We start from the raw sequence: 20,435 nt of genomic DNA, 5'->3' as shown, positions 1-20,435 counted from the left end.
ACATATTTTCTCTCTTCTCTCTCCTGTTCTTTCCCAGTTCCTTTTTCTTTTCCTTCACCACTATGTTATCCCAGAGGCACTACCACCAGCACTGATGGACTCAGTCTTAGCCAGAACTGAATCCATCTTGGAACTGACTGGCATTGGCTCTGTCAGACATAGGAGAAGCTTCCAGCAGCTTCTCACAGAAGCCACCCCTGTAATCCCCTGCTATCAAAACCTTGCCACACAACCCAAATACAGCAAGAAACAGCTGGAACACAGGAGCCAAAGCAATCCCAAGGTGTTCACAGAGCCAAAGCAAAGCTATTTGGTGCCACATACAGGAGACAAGCACCAGATGTTCTCAGCCATCTCTAATGCTGGCTTGACCAGACTCAGATGATAGTGTTTAATCCTTTGTTCTTGGGTGTCACATATCTGTAATGATAACAAAGCACTATGATCACTAACTAATCCATAAGCCAGGCAGTCTCCACGTGGCAGCAGAGATGGACTTTCCAACAGGACCATGAAGGACAAAGTTTATCAAGTGCTATTGAAGGGTTATGTGACATTCAACCATATGCACATGTCCAAAGACTTTTCAAACACATTCTGAGTACCATAGTTCTCAGAACTGTTGCAGCCTGAACACTAAACAGATCTATAAAATTTACAAGGTTGTTGTCCAAAATTTCATTGCCACTGTGACCTTCCTGGATGTTTTATTTAAGCCTTGTAAAATTCATTCTCAGTAGCAGTTTAGGTGTTAAGAAGTCAGAAAGCTACAGCCACTTCTTTCTCTTATGCTTTACTTTGCCTAAACTGGTCCCCAGCTGCAGCCATTCACCCTGCTATCTTGATGGCAGGTGGATAACCTTAGTGTCATTCTGGTGAACAAACAAAGTTTATTTAGATAAACTCAGAGTTTATTTGCAGTATAAACAGGGTATGATGAGAACCAACCAACCCCAGGAACGCACTCATTCTGTTTGCTTAACTCCTGCTCCTGAAAAACAGAAGAGGTGACTACAATCCTGTCAGGCATTCCTTTTCCATTTGGTTCTTAAAGAGCCTTCTAATTCAGGGGGCCTTTTTCATCCAATTATGAAGGCCTTCATTGTACTAGCACTCTGCTGTAGTTTTTTCTCTAGCAAAGCCATTCCTCTTGCATTTGAGTTTTCAGACTGTGATGACCCTGATGTCTTTAAAGCTGTTGATGCAGCACTGAAGAAATACAATGAAGATGAAGCAACTGGTACCCAATTTGCTCTATACGTGGTGATGGAAGCCAAGAGAACTGTAAGTAGACTTTGCAAAAAAAAAAAGTTGGAATTGTTTATGCATTTTGAATCAGCTTATCTCCATCTCGTTTGTTAGGGGGCAAGCATGACAGCACAGTGTCTTCCAAAAATGTTTTAAAAAATCAAAGTGACTTGCACAGTAAGATACTTGTTTCCCTGACGAGTAGGGGTGTATATTATGTTTTTATCAGCAGAACTCTGTGTGCTGGTGAATTGCTTACTAATGCAAGGACCAAAGAATAGAAAATTTCTATCACCAACGTAATTTGTCTTATTATTCCACTCTGTTCTCTTTTTTCTTTATTGGGATTTCTACCCCTTTCCATCATCTCTAAGGTTTTCAGACCAATGGCAAAACCAGACTTATAAAAAAAATATTATACTCTTGACTTGGGAAGAGCTGGTGCTGCACAAAAAAAGAATCACCTGATAAAGTTTGGCACTATTCTGACCAGTTTGTGAATATTATTTGATTGACACCTAAGTCACAGATGTATCTAAAATCACTAGGTGGTATTTTAGTCAAATAGGATGACAGCTAAAATTACAGGAGAAAAGAAGGCAACATGATCCTTTGCCTGGAATCCTTCTATATAGCCTTAATCTAACAAAAGAGTATTTACCTCGGAGAGGTATACAAAGATGGTATTACCATAATAATGACAAGCATTATTTTACTTGAAAAAACATCAGCATATTTTTTCCACTGGATTGGATTTTCATATGTAAACCACAAGAAACCCAGTGTTAGACAGAATATTTTGCACTCCAAAATCACAAGACACTTTTACCCAGACAGAAATTGACCTCGGAAAGGAGCCATGCATTGCTAAACACTTATGGCAAATTACCCACATCTCCTGGCACCTGCCCTCTTGTGTTCCTGTTTACACACTGGGGAGATTTCAGCATGTGGAGACAAAGAGTAAAATCAGAAAGGCCTTTATATAATTAATATTAAGTAAATGAATAGTCTCATTGAACATTCTTAACGTTCTCATTCTTAACAACAGCCAAATGCAAATATCTCCATATCAGATCTGTAGTATCATCTACCTTCCTTTTGCTGGTGTTCCCAAAGGAGAGAGAGGAGTTTCAGAATTTTATCTTAAACAATGCTGTATTTTTAAGAATACATATTTATTGCAATTATTATTCATCTTTCCTTCTCTAGATAGCAATCTTTCCTTTTCTTAAAAGATACAAAGTGGAAATCAATTATTACTTTGAATCATTGATCTGATTATGAAGTTAAGTAAAAAACAGAGAAAATGAATCTGCAATTAAAATTTCCTCATATTTGAGATTCTTTTTCTAAAAAGAGTATAGATTTTATTCCTCACTAGTCTCACAATGTTGAATGCATTAATTAAATAGCTGGTTATTACATATTCATGTACATTCATTATTGATAAGGTAATAAAACATAAAAGCTTACTAGTGAAAGACTAAACCTGCCCCAGTTAAAGGCATAGCTGTTCATAATAGTAATGAAATAAACTAATAACAAATAATACAGAAACAATGCCTTTTCTTACTTTGTTTACTTACTGAGCTGATTTATTGCAGATTTAGAGCACTGTAACAGAGAACAGAATTTGGCTCTTTTTAAATCCAAATAGCATAATCTGATGTAATTCCATAAAAGTAAATTTCTACCTGCTGAGGATTAAGTCTATTATATTTTTAGAGCCCCTTTTATCCTTTTTTACAACTATTATACGAGGTACCTCTACACTTCTTCATACCTCTAGCAAAACACAACAGGAATTAAGAGAAGACAGAATATAATTCTGTGTCTACTGCATCAGTGTAAATCCAGTATATGCCAACCACATCAGCTCAGCCTCATTTTTTTGGTAGCACTAAAACAAGAATTATAATTTAATCCTCCCAGCAGAGACAGAGAATAATAACTGGATATTTTAGAATAATCAGTGCTAAACTACAGCAGTTGCCTGTTTGTATTTGAAAAGTCACATTGGCAGAGCATTTTTAGTGGCTGTAAAAGGTTAGTAACTTCTGACTTTATATCTTCTCTAAAGGATAAACCAAACCTTACAGTGTTGTCACTGTCACCAGTAGGCACAGGCCTGCTACCTGGTTTATGGCAAGGAGAAATGCCCATTACTGATTTACCAAATTCTGAAGTACTTACACTCGCCAGGCCAAACTTTGCTTAATGTTTTTATTTCATCTTATGGGATTGCTGAGGCTGTCCTGCCCTGCAGCCCAGCCTCCAAAGCCTGTAGAAAACCACAGGCAGTGCCCAAGGCTGTCTCCAGAGCACATCCGTGCAGGCTGGGCAGCTGAGGCTCCCTGGTACCACCAAGCAGAGGCTGTTTGGGCACTGCCAGGCTGCCTGAGGGCTGCTGGTTCTGGGCTGCCAGGGCAGCTGCACAGAAAGAAAGTGGACAGATCTGGGAGGAGGCCAAGAGTGAGAGCGAGGGAGTCAGACTGGAGCACAGTCCAAGCTGGTAATTATGCTAACTATCCAAGCAGCCACCCAAAATGGCTTTTTGGAGTACATTTGAATGACAGTATAAAACCTAACCACTTCCTTTTGGTTCTAAACCCATTGGTACTATAAGTTAAAATGAAGGCAGTTGAGAATATTGTACCCATTATATCAAATATTGTCATTGTAGGTAAGGGCTAAGTAATATAATTAGGTAAGTTAATATTTGAACTACCAAGATCTGAGAGACCAGCAGCTAATGGGAAACCATATTATAAAATTTAAGGTAAATAAATAATACTATTTACTTTTTTGAAACTCTTATCTTTTCACCAGATTTATTACCATGCAAATGATGACATGTGTATTGTTTTAATCCAGGCAGGTCCTGACCCACAGTTTTATGTGAAATACAGAATACTTGAAAGCACTTGTGCCACTGAGGAAAACAAACACTGGCAACACTGTCATTACAAAGTATCTGCAGAGGCTGTAAGTATCTGTTCTCTTTAAAAGTTCTCTGTACAGAAACATAAGGACCAGGACCACAATTGCTTGGGGAAAATACAGTAGAAGAATTAACTTTTTTAGCTGCATTGCTTTTGAAAGCTTATATGACTACAGTCCAGAAATGTTTACAACCCCAAAGTTAACCATTATAGTCCTGAGTTTTCTAGTACAATCCTGAATATATGCAGAAATGAACATTTCAGTGCTTCAATATGAAGGTTCTCAATTAACCAAACATAAGATTTGTGCACTGTCAGAGTGTAAGAACTGTAAAACTTGGTATTAACTATGTGTAAAGGAAACTTGCACAATCAAATACTGACATGGAAACCACTATGGCAGAAATTTTAGCAGAGGGCTTTCAGCAGTGCCAAACTTGTCTGGCTTGTGCTACCAGAGGGCACCCAGGGGAGGTACAACAGGGCACACACTGCAGGGACACTGCACATTCCCAGGGGGTGGCACTGCTCTTTCACTCAGTGCACAGGAAGGGGTGATGGTGACAATACAATTTGGATCTACGTGAAATGCCGTGGTCATTGCTGCATACCTTGTACTAGCAGAGGGGAAAATGGATAAATACATACTTTATATAGTCTTTAGTCATGTGTTAATTTCCATTATTCTGACTGCAAAGTCTTCAGGTAATCAGTGCACATCATACAAATATAAAGCATCATTCAAGTAATCTGCTCAGTTTGTCCTCTGCTTTCCTCACAATCTGATCCTTTTTCAGTAACAAAACAGCAGGTTGGACATTACTACAAATATATACACATGAACCTCTTCCTCAAAATCAGTCTACAACTGTCAGCTGTGTTCAATAGCTAAAGCATTGCATTTCTCTTTAGCAAGTTTCAGACAATTGTTGCCATATGTTTTTGCAGAAAACAGGAGAATGCACAGCTCGAGTTCATATGAATGATGCTGATAAAACAACTAATGTTTCACAAGAGTGCAGAATTTTCTCAGGTATGTAACTATATGGGATAGCTTTCAACAAATACATTTACAAATAAAAATGGAATAAATACAATACTGAAACTTTCAGGTAATTTTAAAGGTAGAAGCTCCTTATCATTCTAGTCAGACATTTATGAATAATCTTTTGTAAGCAACTATTGGTTAAAGATAAAATTTCACTTCACTGTTATACACATATAGACAAAATCAGTGAAGCACAGGAAGTTTCTGGCCAGGGTAATAAAATTCAGCATGTACGTGTAGTAAGTTTCTTCAAGCATAGAATTATGCCAAGTTCAAATTTGTTTGCTTAAGACCAAAAGCATACTAATAACTTAAGAGACCAGATGCAACTTGTCACACTTAAACTTTCTGTCCTTAATTATTTAAGCATAAAATTGTCTGAGGAATTACTGGAAAAAACTTGGTATGACAAAATTGCGCCTTCATTTTCTTCAAACTGAAAATGACTGAATTCTTGCTGTTAAAGTTTACCAAAACAAGTATTTACCTCAAACAATAATAGAAAAAAAATTCATTTACAAGATAGAAATCTGGCAGTGATGTAATCATGTATGATTAAGAGACTGATATTTTACACCTTAACATTTTTCACCTATAAGACACTCACAAATTACTATTACATTCACATAGGAATTTCCCTTAGTTAAAAGAGATCACATTGTTTTAAAGACTTCCAACTGAGATCTCTGTGCCTGGTGCTCTGAAAGACATACCCAAGTTTGCTTTAAAATATCCATCTAATTACTAACTACAGAAATATTCCCCCCAGTTTCTGAGATGTTTGGCAGCCAGTATCTGCTTTTTGTTCCTAGCTATCTTGTTTAAAGCTGAAATGGCTTTACCTACAGCCAGTGTCTTTCTAGGAACTGCAGTACACAAACTCCATGTTCTGCATTGAACAAATGCTGCATTTGTAGGGCAATGGTGACACCTAGTTGCCAGCAAAAGTTGTGTGAATCTTACAGAGGACACACAGGAAATTTGCATTTGAATCTTAGCTTAGAAAGCAAAAATCCCAATATATGAATTAAATTAATCAGGTATTCAGCCTAAGGAACTCCTCTCTGCTTACTAAGTTGTTACAACTCTGGAAAATAACACAGGTTTGTTCAGCAAAATCCTTATGAAAGTTCTGAGACCACAGTTGGTCTAGAAGTGGGTGTGCTGTTGGTTCATTATCTCCTTTGTGACTGCTCACTGAAAATGTGGTCATACTTCTCTGTAAGGTATCTATTTGTCATTGCTGAGTCAACATAAGATGTACTTTGGTCTGCCAGGTGAGGGATTTCCCCACTGTATTGGTACCACACTGTTCAGCCTCTCTGATCTAACTGACCCTGGACTGATTTCCTGGCTGGTGCAAACTGGCATAACTTCCTTTAAGCCAGTTTATGCCAGCTGAAGATCAGGCACATAAATTTTACTTCAATTCCACAGGGACCACATATTGTCCCACTTCCATTCTCATGCTCACTGACTTGTGAAATTAATTTATGTACTGAACTATAAAATTAATTTATGAAAATCCAGTCCATGATTACTAGAAAGGAAAGAGAGTTAATAGGATTAGTAGTAGGAAACAGGAGTTTGAGCATCCCTGTCAGGCTTGTCTATTCACAGCCAATCCAGCTGGTTAAGCCTGAAGGTAGCACCAAGTGGTAACTGGCAGCCACAATGACTGGTGAGGACAGCAGAATAGTCCAGCTACAGTCCCTGGGGCACTCAGAGTCACATATGGGTGAGCATATAGAGCAGCTCATATGGGTGAGCCCAAACACTTCTGAAGTCCCATCCTGAAACACGGTGAGGACAGCAAGCAGCTGCACACTGTGGGTGAGCTTTGAAGAATCTGAAAACCTTTCCCTTAGTTGTAGCTTCCACTGGCTCCTCCCTGGCTGAATGAGTAATGTACCTTCCTTAATGGTGTCAAAACTACACACAAGGTTTTTTTCTGCAATTTGTAATTGCTGGAATGGGGTTCACTGCCAAAACCATGCCTGGACCCTAGGGTCATGGATGGCCCCTGCCACCACAACCAGAGCATGTTCCTAAGCATAAAAATGTCTTTGTAGGCCTTGAAACTGGAATATAGGGTTTGCTTATCACACCAGTTAAAAAGGAGGAAAGGTTCTTGCTCACTCCCAGATAGGAAAAATGAAAACCTAAGGCTGTTTTGCATGAAGCCCTATGTTTTTTGGTTTGTTTCTTTTCCAGATGTGTCAAAGATAAGACTTACTGAGGCTCCATGTCTTGGATGCTTTCATCCTATATCAAGTGATGGTTCAGAAGTGTCAGAAATTCTGAAAAAAGCCATTCAAAAGTTTAACAAGCACAGTGGTGAACCTGCCCTTTTTAAGCTTGCGGAAATAAAAGAAGCTAAGAGACAGGTTTGTGCATGATTTTTCTCTAAATTTTACTGAAATAATTCAGCCCAAAGCAGGTACCTTGTTTGTTTTGTGTATGTTTCTGATATTAAAGTGGATTAAATTTAATAGTAAAGCATACAAAATGCATATAGAGGGTAGACTCAATAAATAATTATCTTAATTTATAAGGAATCATTAACAGCTACCTAGTAGATTTTCAGAGCTCTCAACTAATAGCATACACATATTTTTCTTTATCTGCAGTTGCTTCTAAGCAGTGTTTAGCACCAGTTTATTTGCATTCTGGTCTGGCACATGCAACCTGTATCATCTCACACCCTCCTGGGTATTTCCTTTGGCCTTGTCCTGAGGCTCCAGCAGGAGCAGATCCCTTCTAGGGGCTGAGCCAAAGCTGCCAGCCTGCACAGATGTCTCCCACACTCACCAGCCTCTCAAAGAGCAGCAGGCATCTCTGTTTTTGCAGGCAAAAAGGCCCATTTATCAACAGCTGCTATGTGCTATAGGACAGCTAAACCCCACATAGGAAAAGTGGGTAAGAGAACCCAAAAACCCAGCATGCCACTTGCTGCAAGATTTCTGCTCATGGGAATATCTGCTTTGCAAGAAATAACTACTCAGATTGCAGAAATTCTGTGTCATCTGGTATTTCATGCACTAATTCCTTCCCTGTGAAAAGCTTTCCTATGGATTGGTGTGACATTGCTAGAAAGTAAAGTTTCTTATTTGGTTTTTAACTAGTGTAGAACCCAACAGCAAACACAGACTCTTTCCTTTGAACCTGTGTATATTTACTAAGCCAAAAAGCAACTTCTAGTCTCATGTCAGCTTGACTCATTATTTAAGCCAGACTGTCCTTGTTGTATTTACTGATGGCAGCAATCTTCTTTGCTGAAACACAAACTTGCACAACATTTAGGCCACATGACAAAGTGTTGCTGATAGACTGCAATCCAGCAGCTGGAAAGAGAACCATCATGTCACCTCTGGCACACAGAGAAAAGTCAGAGCTTTCCACTTCAATTGATCTGGGATAACAAATTCTTATATTTGATTGGTTTTCCTTTTTCATACAATGTTACCTGGCCCAACAGTTTGATTTTGAGAGGTTTCATGGGTGAGAAGAAGTAGCCACTGTTAGAAAAATGGAACAGCTTCCTGGAAAGAAAATTTTTAAAAAAGGGTTATGAACCTGGACAAAGCAGTGTGTGTGGGAAGGTAAAGCCCAGGATAGACACAATTATGGGTAAATGATAAATGCAGAACACTCAACAAAAAATGATGCCAGCAGTATAAAGTTACATTACTCAGATACTGTTTTACTGTGTCCCATGCTCAGGAATGCAGGACTTGCCAGGCTGTGTTACTGTAGTCATCTATCTAGAGCAGCTTCCTGTCACGGGCAGTAATAAGTAACAGATCTTTGGAGGAAAGCACAAGAAACCCAGCAGTGGGAGGCTGCAGGCATGCCAGAAGTGGACACCAAATACAAAGTGCACTTCTAACAAAAGCAGGATTTAGTTTACACTTTGTACTGCAAGGACAAGGTTTTTTTGCTGTCCATGAACAATCTATGGTTTAATGAGTGTGAAGTGATTTGATAGATAGAAGGCACTAGATGAGTAGTTTTGCTTTCTTTGCTAATCTCATGTAATAGTTTAACTTTAAAGTTTGAATTATTTTACATAATATATAACCTAAATATCTCTTCCAGGTGGTAGCTGGATGGAACTATATAATTAGATATAAAATTGAGGAGACTAATTGCACCAAAGACCAATTTCAAGATTTAACTCCAGAATGCAAAATCACTTCTAGAGGTGTAAGTAATCTCCAAATCTGTTTATCAAGAAAGTATCACATTAATGAATGGTCATTGAGATCTGACTTGAGAAAATATTTATAGTCTTGCTTCAATTCAGGAACAAAGCTTAAATCCAGTCTTATTCATAACTGTTTATGTAACTAGGACATCTATGTCTTCTGAATCAGTGACTAAGAGGGCCACTGAAAGGTTTACAGATTACACCACAGAATCTAACCAGTCTTACCCAAATAATAAATCCCTTGAGTTTTTATCCAGATATTCAAGGAGTTACTCATGAACAACCCAAAAAGTGATAATTAAAATTAGCACAATTTCCAGCCTAAGACATATTTTCGCAGGAAGGTCAGTAGCTGAATTATTACTTAACCTTTACCACAGTCCAAATAATAGCTTCAAAAGAAATATATTAACATAATTTATACATAATCCAGGTAAACAGTGCTGCAAACCCAGGCACTCCCTTGGCTTCACTGACCTGGAACTGAAGCAGCTGTACCAAAAATAGAGGCTTCCTCTCTCAACTGACCTCCCTGAACCAGCTCACAAGGGCATCAGAAAGATGATTTTACAAACACAAGGCAGAAGGCAGGAATGCAGAGTCACTATGAACAGTGGTGGTAAAGGGGAGGGGACAGAATGGCATCTGTTTCAGCTGTTGAGGAAATGCACCATTGAGTGCTACATTCAAGAGCCTCTCCTGTTGAAAAATTACTCCTTGTACATCTCAAGAATGTTTCAGAAGTATTGATCAAAAAAGGGAAGAATGACAGCGCTGGTAAACAACAGAAGCATGAGAGTCAGACTAGCTGAAGCAAATCCCTCCACTACCCATGTGCCCTTAAACCTTAAGCAAGTTACTCAACCAGATTGAGTCTGAGTTTCCCCAGCTGTCACCTAGAGGTGATGACTTCTGTCACCTCACCTACTGCAGGAGCACTGCCTCACTCACACTGCTTTGGTCACACAGGGCTTCTGGAATTAGATCATAAGCACTTATCCCCTGAAATTACCAGTAGATCATTGACAGATACTAGAATACCATATTCCAAGAATATTGGAGTGACCAAATTCCAAGGAAGTTTTCTCATACCTTTAATCAGCTCTGTACTATTATCTTGAAATGGGAGGGCCAGAATTGCACCCTGTATTCAACACACACATGAACCACTGAGCTATACTGGGACATCATTCAATCCCTTTAACCTGGGCAATTAGCCTTGGCATTATTCTTCATCAGTTTTTCAAAAATACTGAGTAGATTTTTTATAATTACATTTTCAAGTAACTGTCACGGTCCTGAGGTCTGAATTTTAAGTCTTCCTTCTTATTTATGGTTTATTTAGTTTCTTTAGTCTTTGATAAAGGATTTCACCAAAACCTTTCTTAAAATCTCTGTATATCAAGAGGTGTCTTTATCCACCTTTGTTGATGCTTTGCAGAACTTCGACAAATCTGCAAAATATTACTTCTGTTTACCATAAAACCTCAGTTTCTCCTGGATGTATTCATTGCCCCTAGTTCTTTCCTTTTTACTATTTTTAATAATTGGAATGATGGAATTGGTTTTAGGCTCTATAATCTTTAAAAAAACCTGACAATCAGTATCTGCTTTCTCCAAGCTTTAAGATATCAAGGCAGTTTTAAGCAAGTTATCTACCACAGTTCCTTTAGAAGACCTGAGAAAATACAAGGAACTCAGTAATGTTTGATTTGATAATTGTGTAATTTTTGTTTTTACAGTTTGAAACAGAAATTCCATGGAGTTATCCATAAAATATGATTCTGGCTTGTAGACATTCTCATTTTTCTCTTCAATGAACACATACAAATAGTTCATTTGGCTTCTCTTTTAGGGTATTATTTTCTCTGAGTGAGGAAGGAAGGAAGGAAGGAAGGAAGGAAGGAAGGAAGGAAGGAAGGAAGGAAGGAATCATTAGAAGCATGCTTGGTTTTATTCTGTTAGCAGGAAGGTATTAGGATGGGTATTTCGTTATTTCTAAATAACAAGGAGCTGTTTTGCATTTTTCACTCCAGCGTGTAGCTAAATGTGAGGCCAAAGCATTTCAGAATCTTCATGCAGAGATCGTAGATACCATCAGCGACTGCAAGCTTCCAGGTATGTCTTATGCACTATCAGCTTTGAAAGTTCCAGTTTTCAGTGTCTTTTATTGTTATTTTTTCCTCCAGACTATCTGGACACAGATACTGTTCCATGTAGTAAATGCTGCATTCTCACCCATTCAGACTAGATTTTCCTCAACACACAAATTCACTGCCAGTCACATGCACCTCTTGTTTCACCCAAATCAGGTCTTTCCATACATGTAGCTGTTCCCTCTCCATATTTTCTGGCTACCTACAACTGGCACACGCAATTCTTGTTTCTACAAGAGAACTGTTGTTAAATGTCCCATGTGACACTGGGTGCTGATGCTCCTTTAGATAACAAAGACATGATATTGCTGGTCATATAAACCTCAAATATACTTTATTTTCATTTCATAGACCCAAACATGAAGAGTTCCAGAAAGCAGGGCTTTATAACTGTTTTTCCCAGCCTTTATCTACATTGAACCTTTTGTTTCTTAGATCTGAAACCTGTTGCTCTCTTTCAGTTGAAGAAACAGTAGTTGCTGCCATTTGCCCAGGTTGTCCAAAGACTATCCCAACTGACAGTCCAGAACTGAAGGAGCTACTGAAGGTTTCTACAGAGAAGTATAATTCAGAGAGCAATGATGACTTCTACTATAAAGGTGGAGAAATACAATCAGCGACAGTTCAGGTTGGGATATTTCACAGAGATGAGGAACAGACATGACATTATTATTGGCCTGAGCTAAATGTTACCTTGAGTTTGTATTTAGATTTGAAATAATGTTTTTGTCTAAGTGCTGATACATGTGGTAACTGAAATATCCAATCAATTTTTCCTGTAAAATCAAATCCATATTGGTTTGCATTCAAAAATTTCCAATCTCTTGAATTTTCTTTTTTTCTTAAAACAAAATGATTTTAAAAGTATGTAAGGAAAGTTGGCTCAGGGCATTTGATTTCTGTGTATCTACCCTACTTTTTACCTTTGTAACATACCTTAGACTTTTAAAGTATAAAAGTTTTTTAGACAGGACTACTCCCTTGATCCATCACACCAATACTCTTCATGTTATTTAAACAGTGTCTACCCTACAGTTGTTGTATGGTCCAAAATGAGGCATCTTAATTTCCCTTAGAAATGTGTTGTTTTATATACTGATTTTGCTGCTAATAATACTCTAGCTAGATTCAGAAAAGCACATCTGTGCATAACTTAATACATACAGATAAATAGAGCTTGATAAAGGATGAGGAATCAGGAGGATAATATTGGTCAGCATTTGCATAAGCCTTGTTTACTGTCCCAACACATCAAAACAGAAGTTTAGAAGAGAATTAAAAATTTGACAGTGGAGTAGCTTAGAAAATAATTGGTCATAACTACTCCTGAGCATGAGGTGTCACTGGAGAAGGCACTAAAACCACACCAGAATTTTTTCCAAATAGCTGATATTATCTTACTGATAATATCTGTGCCTTTTCTTCTTTCAAACTTTTTTCTTCCTTCTGACTTTCCCTATCATGACAGATATTAGCATGCATACACCTTTAAAATAGATTTCAGGGAAATAAAATTTCATGTCTTGCCTGATGTCCCCAAAGGAAGATATATTTTTTCAAGCTTTGTGAAAAATACTAAGAGAACACATAGCAGGCACATTCTTGAACCCATGCAGTTTCTCTCTTTAATGTGTTTGGCAAATAAGTTCATTCTCAACTGAGCCTGTTCATCACACACTTTGTTTTACTCACATTCCACTTTTCTGACATCGCATTTGGCTCTCTACAGTGCTATCACTAATGATTTCATCTGTTACTAATGAAATTACTACAGACATTTAATAATTGTGGGCCCAATATTATCCTGACCTTTTCTGTTTCTTTCAGTTTCAATGCCAGAATTTTTGAGAATTGGAACTGGAGTAAATAAGTTACTTGATTAGAAGCAGATAAGTTTACTGCCAAATATTTTAATATTGTTCTTCATATATGTTGGCCCAGTGGTTAGGACTTGTAGAATACAAGTAGTTTAAGCTTGTAGAAAATCATCTTTCCGGTGAAACCTTTCCAATAAAATGCCTTTAGTGCAGAAAGCTTTCTTGCTAATTTTTCAGGTGGTTGCAGGAAAAAAGTATCAAGTAAAATTTACAGTCTGGAAGACAAACTGCTCTAAGAGTGAGTTTGAGAAACTTAATGAAGACTGTACAGCCACATCAGACAGTGTAAGTAATGATAATCTTGCCAACTGTAATGTTTCTAATGGACAAATTCATTTGCATCAGAAACTGTAAACGCTTAAGTAAAATCGCATCCTGGGTTCTGTTACCTCTTTCAGTAAACTTTTGTTCCAAGAAGAAGGGCAGCTTTCACTGTTTGTAACCCAAGTTAAGAAACCCTGAAACTTGAACCGCAGCTGCAGGATCAGTGCTCACTGCAAAAGCAAAGGAACTTTCTTTTGATAATAATCAATCAAAGAAAGGAGAGGAGAAGGCTGCTGCCAAATGAAATAGCTGCAATACTCCTGACTCCGTGGACTTGCAGCTAAGGAAAATATGAGACTGGATTGTTACTTGTGAGCAAAGGAATGAAATTTCTGGAGTGTGTGCCATGCTCTTGACAGCAGGAAAATGTGTTCTGGACACTGGAAAGGAATGTTGATAGGGCCAGCAACCATTGGCAAGGGGGTTGTTTGGGGAGAGGGCCTTTACCTCCCATCTCTTTTCCCACCATATGAACAGTGCTTACCTGTGAGATTTTAGAAATTGTTAGTGCAGCAGGAACTAAAAGGAAAAAAAAAAAAGGCTTTATTTAAATTTCCCAATTTTTAGTAGGAGAAACATCATAAACAAAAAATATTTCTTAGGAATATCATGAAGATTATGCAGTCAGTGCTCCAAAAGCGAGAGAGATGAAAAATCCAATTTTCAAGATTTAATCTGAAATCCAAAGTTGAATTCAAGTGTTCACACGCATAATACAACCTTGAAAAGCTAAGCTGTGATGTGTCCCAATACAGAAGTATCCATCACTGAGACAGATTTAATAAACACTTGGTTTAAGTTCCAAGGATTTTAAAGTATTATTAAAAAACCCATTTCTTTTTCAGGCCCAAGTCTCTCCCTTTGTGTCTGAAATTTTGTTGCCTTAATGTGTTGGTTTTTGTTTTGTTAACAGGCATCACTGTCATGCGATGCACAAATTCATGTGATCCCATGGCAGAATAAAATCTATCCCCAGGTGAACTGCACTGAAGAGCACCAAGTGGTAAGATTCTTCTTCAGTATCCATCCTATTAAGCAGAGTGTAGGACAAAGGCAGTCAATAAATTCTTTATCCATTCCAAATTATCCCATATTTTATACCAAAATTAAAGGAACACAGTTCTTTTAACAGCCTCATTCACATCATACTCTTTTCTCTCACCCTCTAACCTCAACCCTTTTACATCAAAGCCGTTTCACCACAAGCAACAAGGTGATCACACAAACAAAGACCCTGCAACAGGCAGAAGTTCTGCCTGTTGGCTGCTCCTCTGCCTTCTTAGTTAAGCTCTGGAGTATCAAGCTCCATCAAATCCCTCAAATTGCTACTCATACTAGGTTTAAAAGTTTTTTTAAAATGTATTTGCTGGCACAAATACCCCACAGATATCCAAAGCGTCTGTGCACCTTTCCATACGAGTCGAGTGGTGCCTGCTGCAGCTGTCAGTCTCTGCACAAGGATCCTCCAATTTCTTCCTACTCAGCTCCACAATGAGCTAGTCCTGAATGTGAGTCAGTTTGAAAATCTCACAATGGGATACAAATATTTTTATTGTCAGATATTTCTGAGGATTGCAGAGACTCCATTGTGACACTGAATAAAGACAGATTACCCTGCCCTTGTAACTAATACCTTCACTCTGCTCAGAACCTTCATAACTACATAGTCATTTGTTATGTATCAACTAATGTCTCTCCTCTCTATTTTCACTACAATATTTTATCCATAGCAACTTTCAAATTCAGCTTCAACCCAAATAACTCTGATTTGCAGCTAATAATGATCAGAGACTTTGGAGGAGAGAAATGAAACTCACGTTGTACAGTGAGAGTACACCATGTATTCACAGCCTTTGTCTCCCAGTTAAACACTGATGAGGGAGTAGAGATGACTCAATAACAACAGAATGGTTGATATTATCAACTTTAATCTCTGTGTGTTATTTCCAGGCAGTATTCTGAAATGCATATGTCAAATCTAGAAGTAAAAAATTGAATACCTACATTTTATATAACAAGATTATACAGATGTTCTGCATATTCTGCCATTGATGCTATTCAGAGATGTGTTAACTTTCAGCATGAATTGGTGCTATCCATGGGAGTGTAACACTCTAACATGCACTGGGACATTTAGTTCTAGAATCCAACTGTATTGTTCATAAATTAAAACCAGTACATATGTTTTGCTCTCTGTAGTGTAATTCCTTTCTTACACTGACAAAATTTCAGTGATACAAAAAAAATTTTTTTACACATTTAGCTGCTAAAATACTCCAGAATTATTTGGGAGGATGTTTATGTTTGCATGCTTATCTTAGAAGAGAGACTTGTTTATTTTAGATTTTAGTTTAAAAATCTGCTAAATGATTCATGTACTGCAATGAGCCAGCTTCTGAATTTCCCACATCTGAAGCAATTGTTCTGTTTCATGTAACAAATGTGGTTACTATTGCAATGTTTTTTAGGTGTTCTTTGCAAGGAGGCCTCCTGGATTCACACCTTTCCGGAGCACTGTCATGCTAAGCCAGCCACAAGCAGTTTCACAGGCTGATAAAAATGAAGGAGAAAGTGAAAGCCCTAGCACAGAAACAAGGAAAGACAATGGACAGGAACCAGAAGGTGAAGGTGAACCTGAGCATAAACACAGGCACAAGCACAGGCATAAGCACAGGCATGGAGTTAAAAAGGATCATGACAAAAGGCACAGGCATGACATTGGTTGTGGGCACAGAAGTGGCCATGGGTGTGGGCATAAAAAACACAGTAAGAAGAATAAACATAAACATCCAAACCCCAAATCTTCTGAGGAGTCAAATGAAAGGGGTTTTAATCAAAATGAAACCTTCCCATCATCATCCAGTGCTGAAAGTGCACTGGAGCTGGTTAGTACAGGGGTTGCAAGGGAGGAAACCAGTGGACCTGCAGAGCCACTAATTGTTCCTGATACTTCTTTATTTAATGGATTGCCAGATCGCCCAGAATCTCCTGGCCCCAGATGTCCTGGAAAACCATGGAAACAACTTGTTGGCTTTCCAGCCCCTCCTAGCTTTCCCAGAGAATTCACAAATGAGGATCTCTTGCCTTCTGCAGCAGGAAACATCGATCCAGCTACAGAAAACAACGAGAAAGACTTTGATCTCACAGATGCTTTAGCATAATTCAAACATTGCAGGATCCTTTTCAGAAATGTTATATAGAAAATAAGAAAAATACTGCCTTTTGAAATGTATAAAATGCAAAGAGGCAAAAGCTCATATTCTGTTAGCTGAAATACTCAAGTAGGTCACCAGCACTTCTGGGGACCTAAGACCATATGGCAATACTGTGCATTTGCATATATTTGCAAATATGTAAATCTGTGTAACTCATCTGCCTCAATTTTCTATAAGCACAAACTGAATCACTGCATCAAATCTTACTGTATTATATCTAAAAGAATGGCAGAAAGAATTTTGCAGATTACACTAAGAATCTCGACCAAATATGGGTAAAACAAGTCAATATAGAACAAGAGAGCCTCTCTTAGATATGTGAAATATTTTTTCTTTAATTTACTGGAGTGGATCATTTAAAGAACAAAATAAAACAAAGGAACCTTTTAACCTGGTAATTGCTTTAAAGAAATCAATATTGCTATCAGTCTATCACTAGTGGTTGATGTGTTGGATGAGATAACAGGGACAGCTGAGAGAATCCTAAATAAAGCAGATTTATTATTCCCTACACATATTATGTTAACTACCTAGCGAAGCACCTTGATTGCCAGATTTTCATTCAGCAGAGATGAACAAATCCTACAGATCAGATGACAAAATCATGAACTCTTGAGACGCCTAAAATTTGTGTGCCTTCTTCCGTTAATAGGTTGTGCATCATTTTGAGACTGGACTGATTTTCCTGTTTGGGGTATCTTCCAAAGGTTGAGTTTTTGGTGCAATGCATTAGCTAAAAAGCACCAGATATTTCTTGCAAAATAAAATGCTTTCCCTCTGTATGGATGTGATAACTTACTCAGCTGAAAAAACCCCCAAAACCACAAAGCAATAAATAAATAAATAAATACTTCAATGCCAGATCAGTTCACAGTTGAAATGCTACTCCATCCTGTAAAGGGTTAGTGACAGGGTGAGGTCCTACAAATGATAACACATCACTGATTTTGCTGTAAAAGACCACATTACTTGAAACCACAGTGGAAATGCCCTCCACCACAGCTGCTAGGATTGCTGTGGCATCGAGACTTTATACTCAACAGCTGGGAGTGGCTCCTTTTGTGTGCTGTGCTTCTACAGTCGGGGAGGAGGAAGGGGAAGTCTACTCAGAGAATGCAAAAGAGATGGGAACAGGATCAGGAGGTCTTGGCATAACAGGCAAGGGATGATCTGCAGACAGGAGACAGCTACCAAGAAAGGTCAGAAGATACAGAAGTGGAAATAACAGAGGCAGGATGGCATGATATGGCTGGGGTGAGAAGAACAAAAGAAAACAGCAAATTAGTGGTAAAAATTGAAACAGAGTGAATGGGATGGAAAAGTGGGTGAAGGTACAATTGTCAAGGAGCTATAAAAGACAGGAACTCAAGAAGGGGGGCAAGAGCAAAAATAAGAAGCAAGAGAGAGGTCTCTGATTGTGCAGGAGAGTCCCCAACTTATCACAGAACAGAACTCATACTGCCTGAGTCTAAGCATTCCCTGACAGTGTAGGCACGCCTCCCAGTTTCAATGCCTGGTTCCTTTTTTCTAATTGCATTAGAAAATTCATTAAAAGGTATTGAAAAAGTAGGGAAATCTAAAATTAGAAACAGTGCCTGTGAGTAAAAATTCAGCATAGTTGTGTGCATCTGGATGTTTTTTTACACAGTATAACTGGCTGCCACACAGGGATGGATGGAGACAGACAGATATCTATAATGACTGATGGCATCAGAACCATTATACTTCCTTTCACAAGATAATCATTCAGAAGTCATAAAAATTAGCTGGAGCCCAATTTTTAAGAAAGATAGAGTAATAATAACCCCTAGATCCATCACTAATCAAATCCAGCCTTTTTCATTCATTCCTTTCCTTGCAGCATAATATGCAAAGGCTATCTTCTTGTTTTGACAAGAACTAAACTTACAAAGCTATGCCAATGAAAGCCTTGAGAGTTATCTTTAGTTCTCTGCTTCTTTTCTTCTGAATATCTGATTGGTATGATTTTGGCTGTAACTGGAAACTTTGTGTATACTGAATTACTATCGGGAGTACAAGCTCAAAACAGTTTTTCTTTAGATTACAGTAGCAATTTAATAATTAATGCAAAATTACCATAAAAACATATAGATGCAAATATAAGAAAAACAAAGTTTTCTTTCCATTTCCAGTCTCCCTGATGTGAATGAAAGGAACATCACACTCTTGATGTATTCTCCCCACAGAGCACATACACAACCATGAGTAGTGAGACAGGACTGAGTGGTCATTTACCACGTGCTATAGCGATGATGTGAGGCTCCATTATTGTTCAACACAAAGACGACAATTTCAATTTGTTTATACAATTTACAAAAGTAATTACCTTAAAAAAATCATTCTGGAATAAAAATCAGTGTTCCATGTGTAAAAATTCTGAAACAGAATGTTTGGATATTTTTAGGACAGAACATTTCCATTCCTCATTAACGTGTTCCCACAGAAAGTTTCAATTATCACAAAACAGCACTTTCGGATGGAAGAAGCTGCTGTGAGAAAACTCCTGACCAGCCTTTTCCTGCTCCTGCTAAAGAGCTCTGCAAAACTTCCAGCTTCTCCTCCTGCTGGAATCACGCTGGAGCGCTCTCTCCAGCCTGCAGAGCCGAACACGCACTTTCTTCCTTGGCCAGCAGATGGCACAACTTTTGTCACAGGGTTTATGATCGCCAAATTTTGTCAGGTTTGTCATTGCCAGGAATGGTTTAGTAGGCTTAACACTCAGCGTTTCTTCTGGGTGAGTAACACTGTAGCTAAAAACACCCCATCTGTGCAATCTGTTTTAAATATTAAGCTCTAGCAATAGAGCTTCGATGCTTGCCAGTTACTTACTATAAGCAAAGCATATAAATAACACTGTAAATGTAATTCCATGAACATGAAAAATCAGGGCTACTCCCGCACCAGAAAAACTGAATTCTTACTGATGCAGATAATCGGAACTAGGAGTCTGGGCTATGAAAATATGTCTGAATTAAACCTCTGTTTACTCATACTGCTGACATCCAGAGCCACATGATGGCCATTCTGCAGCTGTCTGAATTTAATGTTCTCCCTCTCCTGTTCATTCCATCTGTGACAACAGCACAAAACACATATGTTAACTGACCATATGAAAAATTCCTCAGCTTTGCTATGGATGGACTATTGGATTTTTGCCATAAGTCAGACATGACCTTTTCATCACACTCAGCAGTTTCAATCATCCTCCAGTGCTATGTTCACACAGTGTAAGCCACGGGAGAGAGCTGAGCAAACACCTGACATCAGAACATGTGGAGCATTAATGATGAACTCTGCTATTTGATAGGAAGGAAAAACCCATTTCTTTCCTTGTTTTCTCAGGTCTCTCAGCCAGCAAGAAAATTCTCCCAATTTAGGAATAACAGCTCTG

The 20,435-nt window shown here is 38.2% G+C and overlaps 1 protein-coding gene across 2 annotated transcripts; it reads left to right on the top strand.

The window, feature by feature from the left end:
* Nucleotides 1-1,089: 1,089 nt before the first annotated feature.
* Nucleotides 1,090-17,805, top strand: KNG1 (kininogen 1). Of its 2 annotated transcripts, XM_058031125.1 has the most exons (11): nt 1,090-1,284; nt 4,126-4,236; nt 5,142-5,226; nt 7,456-7,628; nt 9,340-9,447; nt 11,488-11,569; nt 12,069-12,235; nt 13,662-13,769; nt 14,722-14,811; nt 16,277-16,436; nt 16,782-17,805. In XM_058031125.1, exons 1-11 carry the CDS (start codon nt 1,090-1,092, stop codon nt 16,967-16,969), a joined length of 1,467 nt encoding a protein of 488 aa, XP_057887108.1. In that variant the 3' UTR covers nt 16,970-17,805. The 2 variants fall into 2 exon arrangements, with proteins under 2 accessions (XP_057887108.1, XP_057887107.1); XM_058031124.1 differs by having other exon boundaries at nt 16,277-17,805.
* Nucleotides 17,806-20,435: the final 2,630 nt, after the last annotated feature.

The sequence above is a fragment of the Melospiza georgiana genome, chromosome 10, assembly GCF_028018845.1.
Source record: "Melospiza georgiana isolate bMelGeo1 chromosome 10, bMelGeo1.pri, whole genome shotgun sequence".
NCBI lineage: Eukaryota > Metazoa > Chordata > Aves > Passeriformes > Passerellidae > Melospiza > Melospiza georgiana.
The sequence above is the reverse complement of the archived record's forward strand: the minus strand, read 5'-3'. Positions and strand labels throughout refer to the sequence as shown.

Excerpts from the sequence above, each read along its gene's own strand:
- KNG1 (XM_058031124.1), top strand. The coding sequence starts at position 1,090 with ATGAAGGCCTTCATTGTACTAGCACTCTGCTGTAGTTTTTTCTCTAGC. Across the intron at positions 7,629-9,339 it reads TAAAAGAAGCTAAGAGACAG|GTGGTAGCTGGATGGAACTA; the intron begins GTTTGTGCATGA and ends TATCTCTTCCAG. Across the intron at positions 13,770-14,721 it reads GTACAGCCACATCAGACAGT|GCATCACTGTCATGCGATGC; the intron begins GTAAGTAATGAT and ends TTTTGTTAACAG.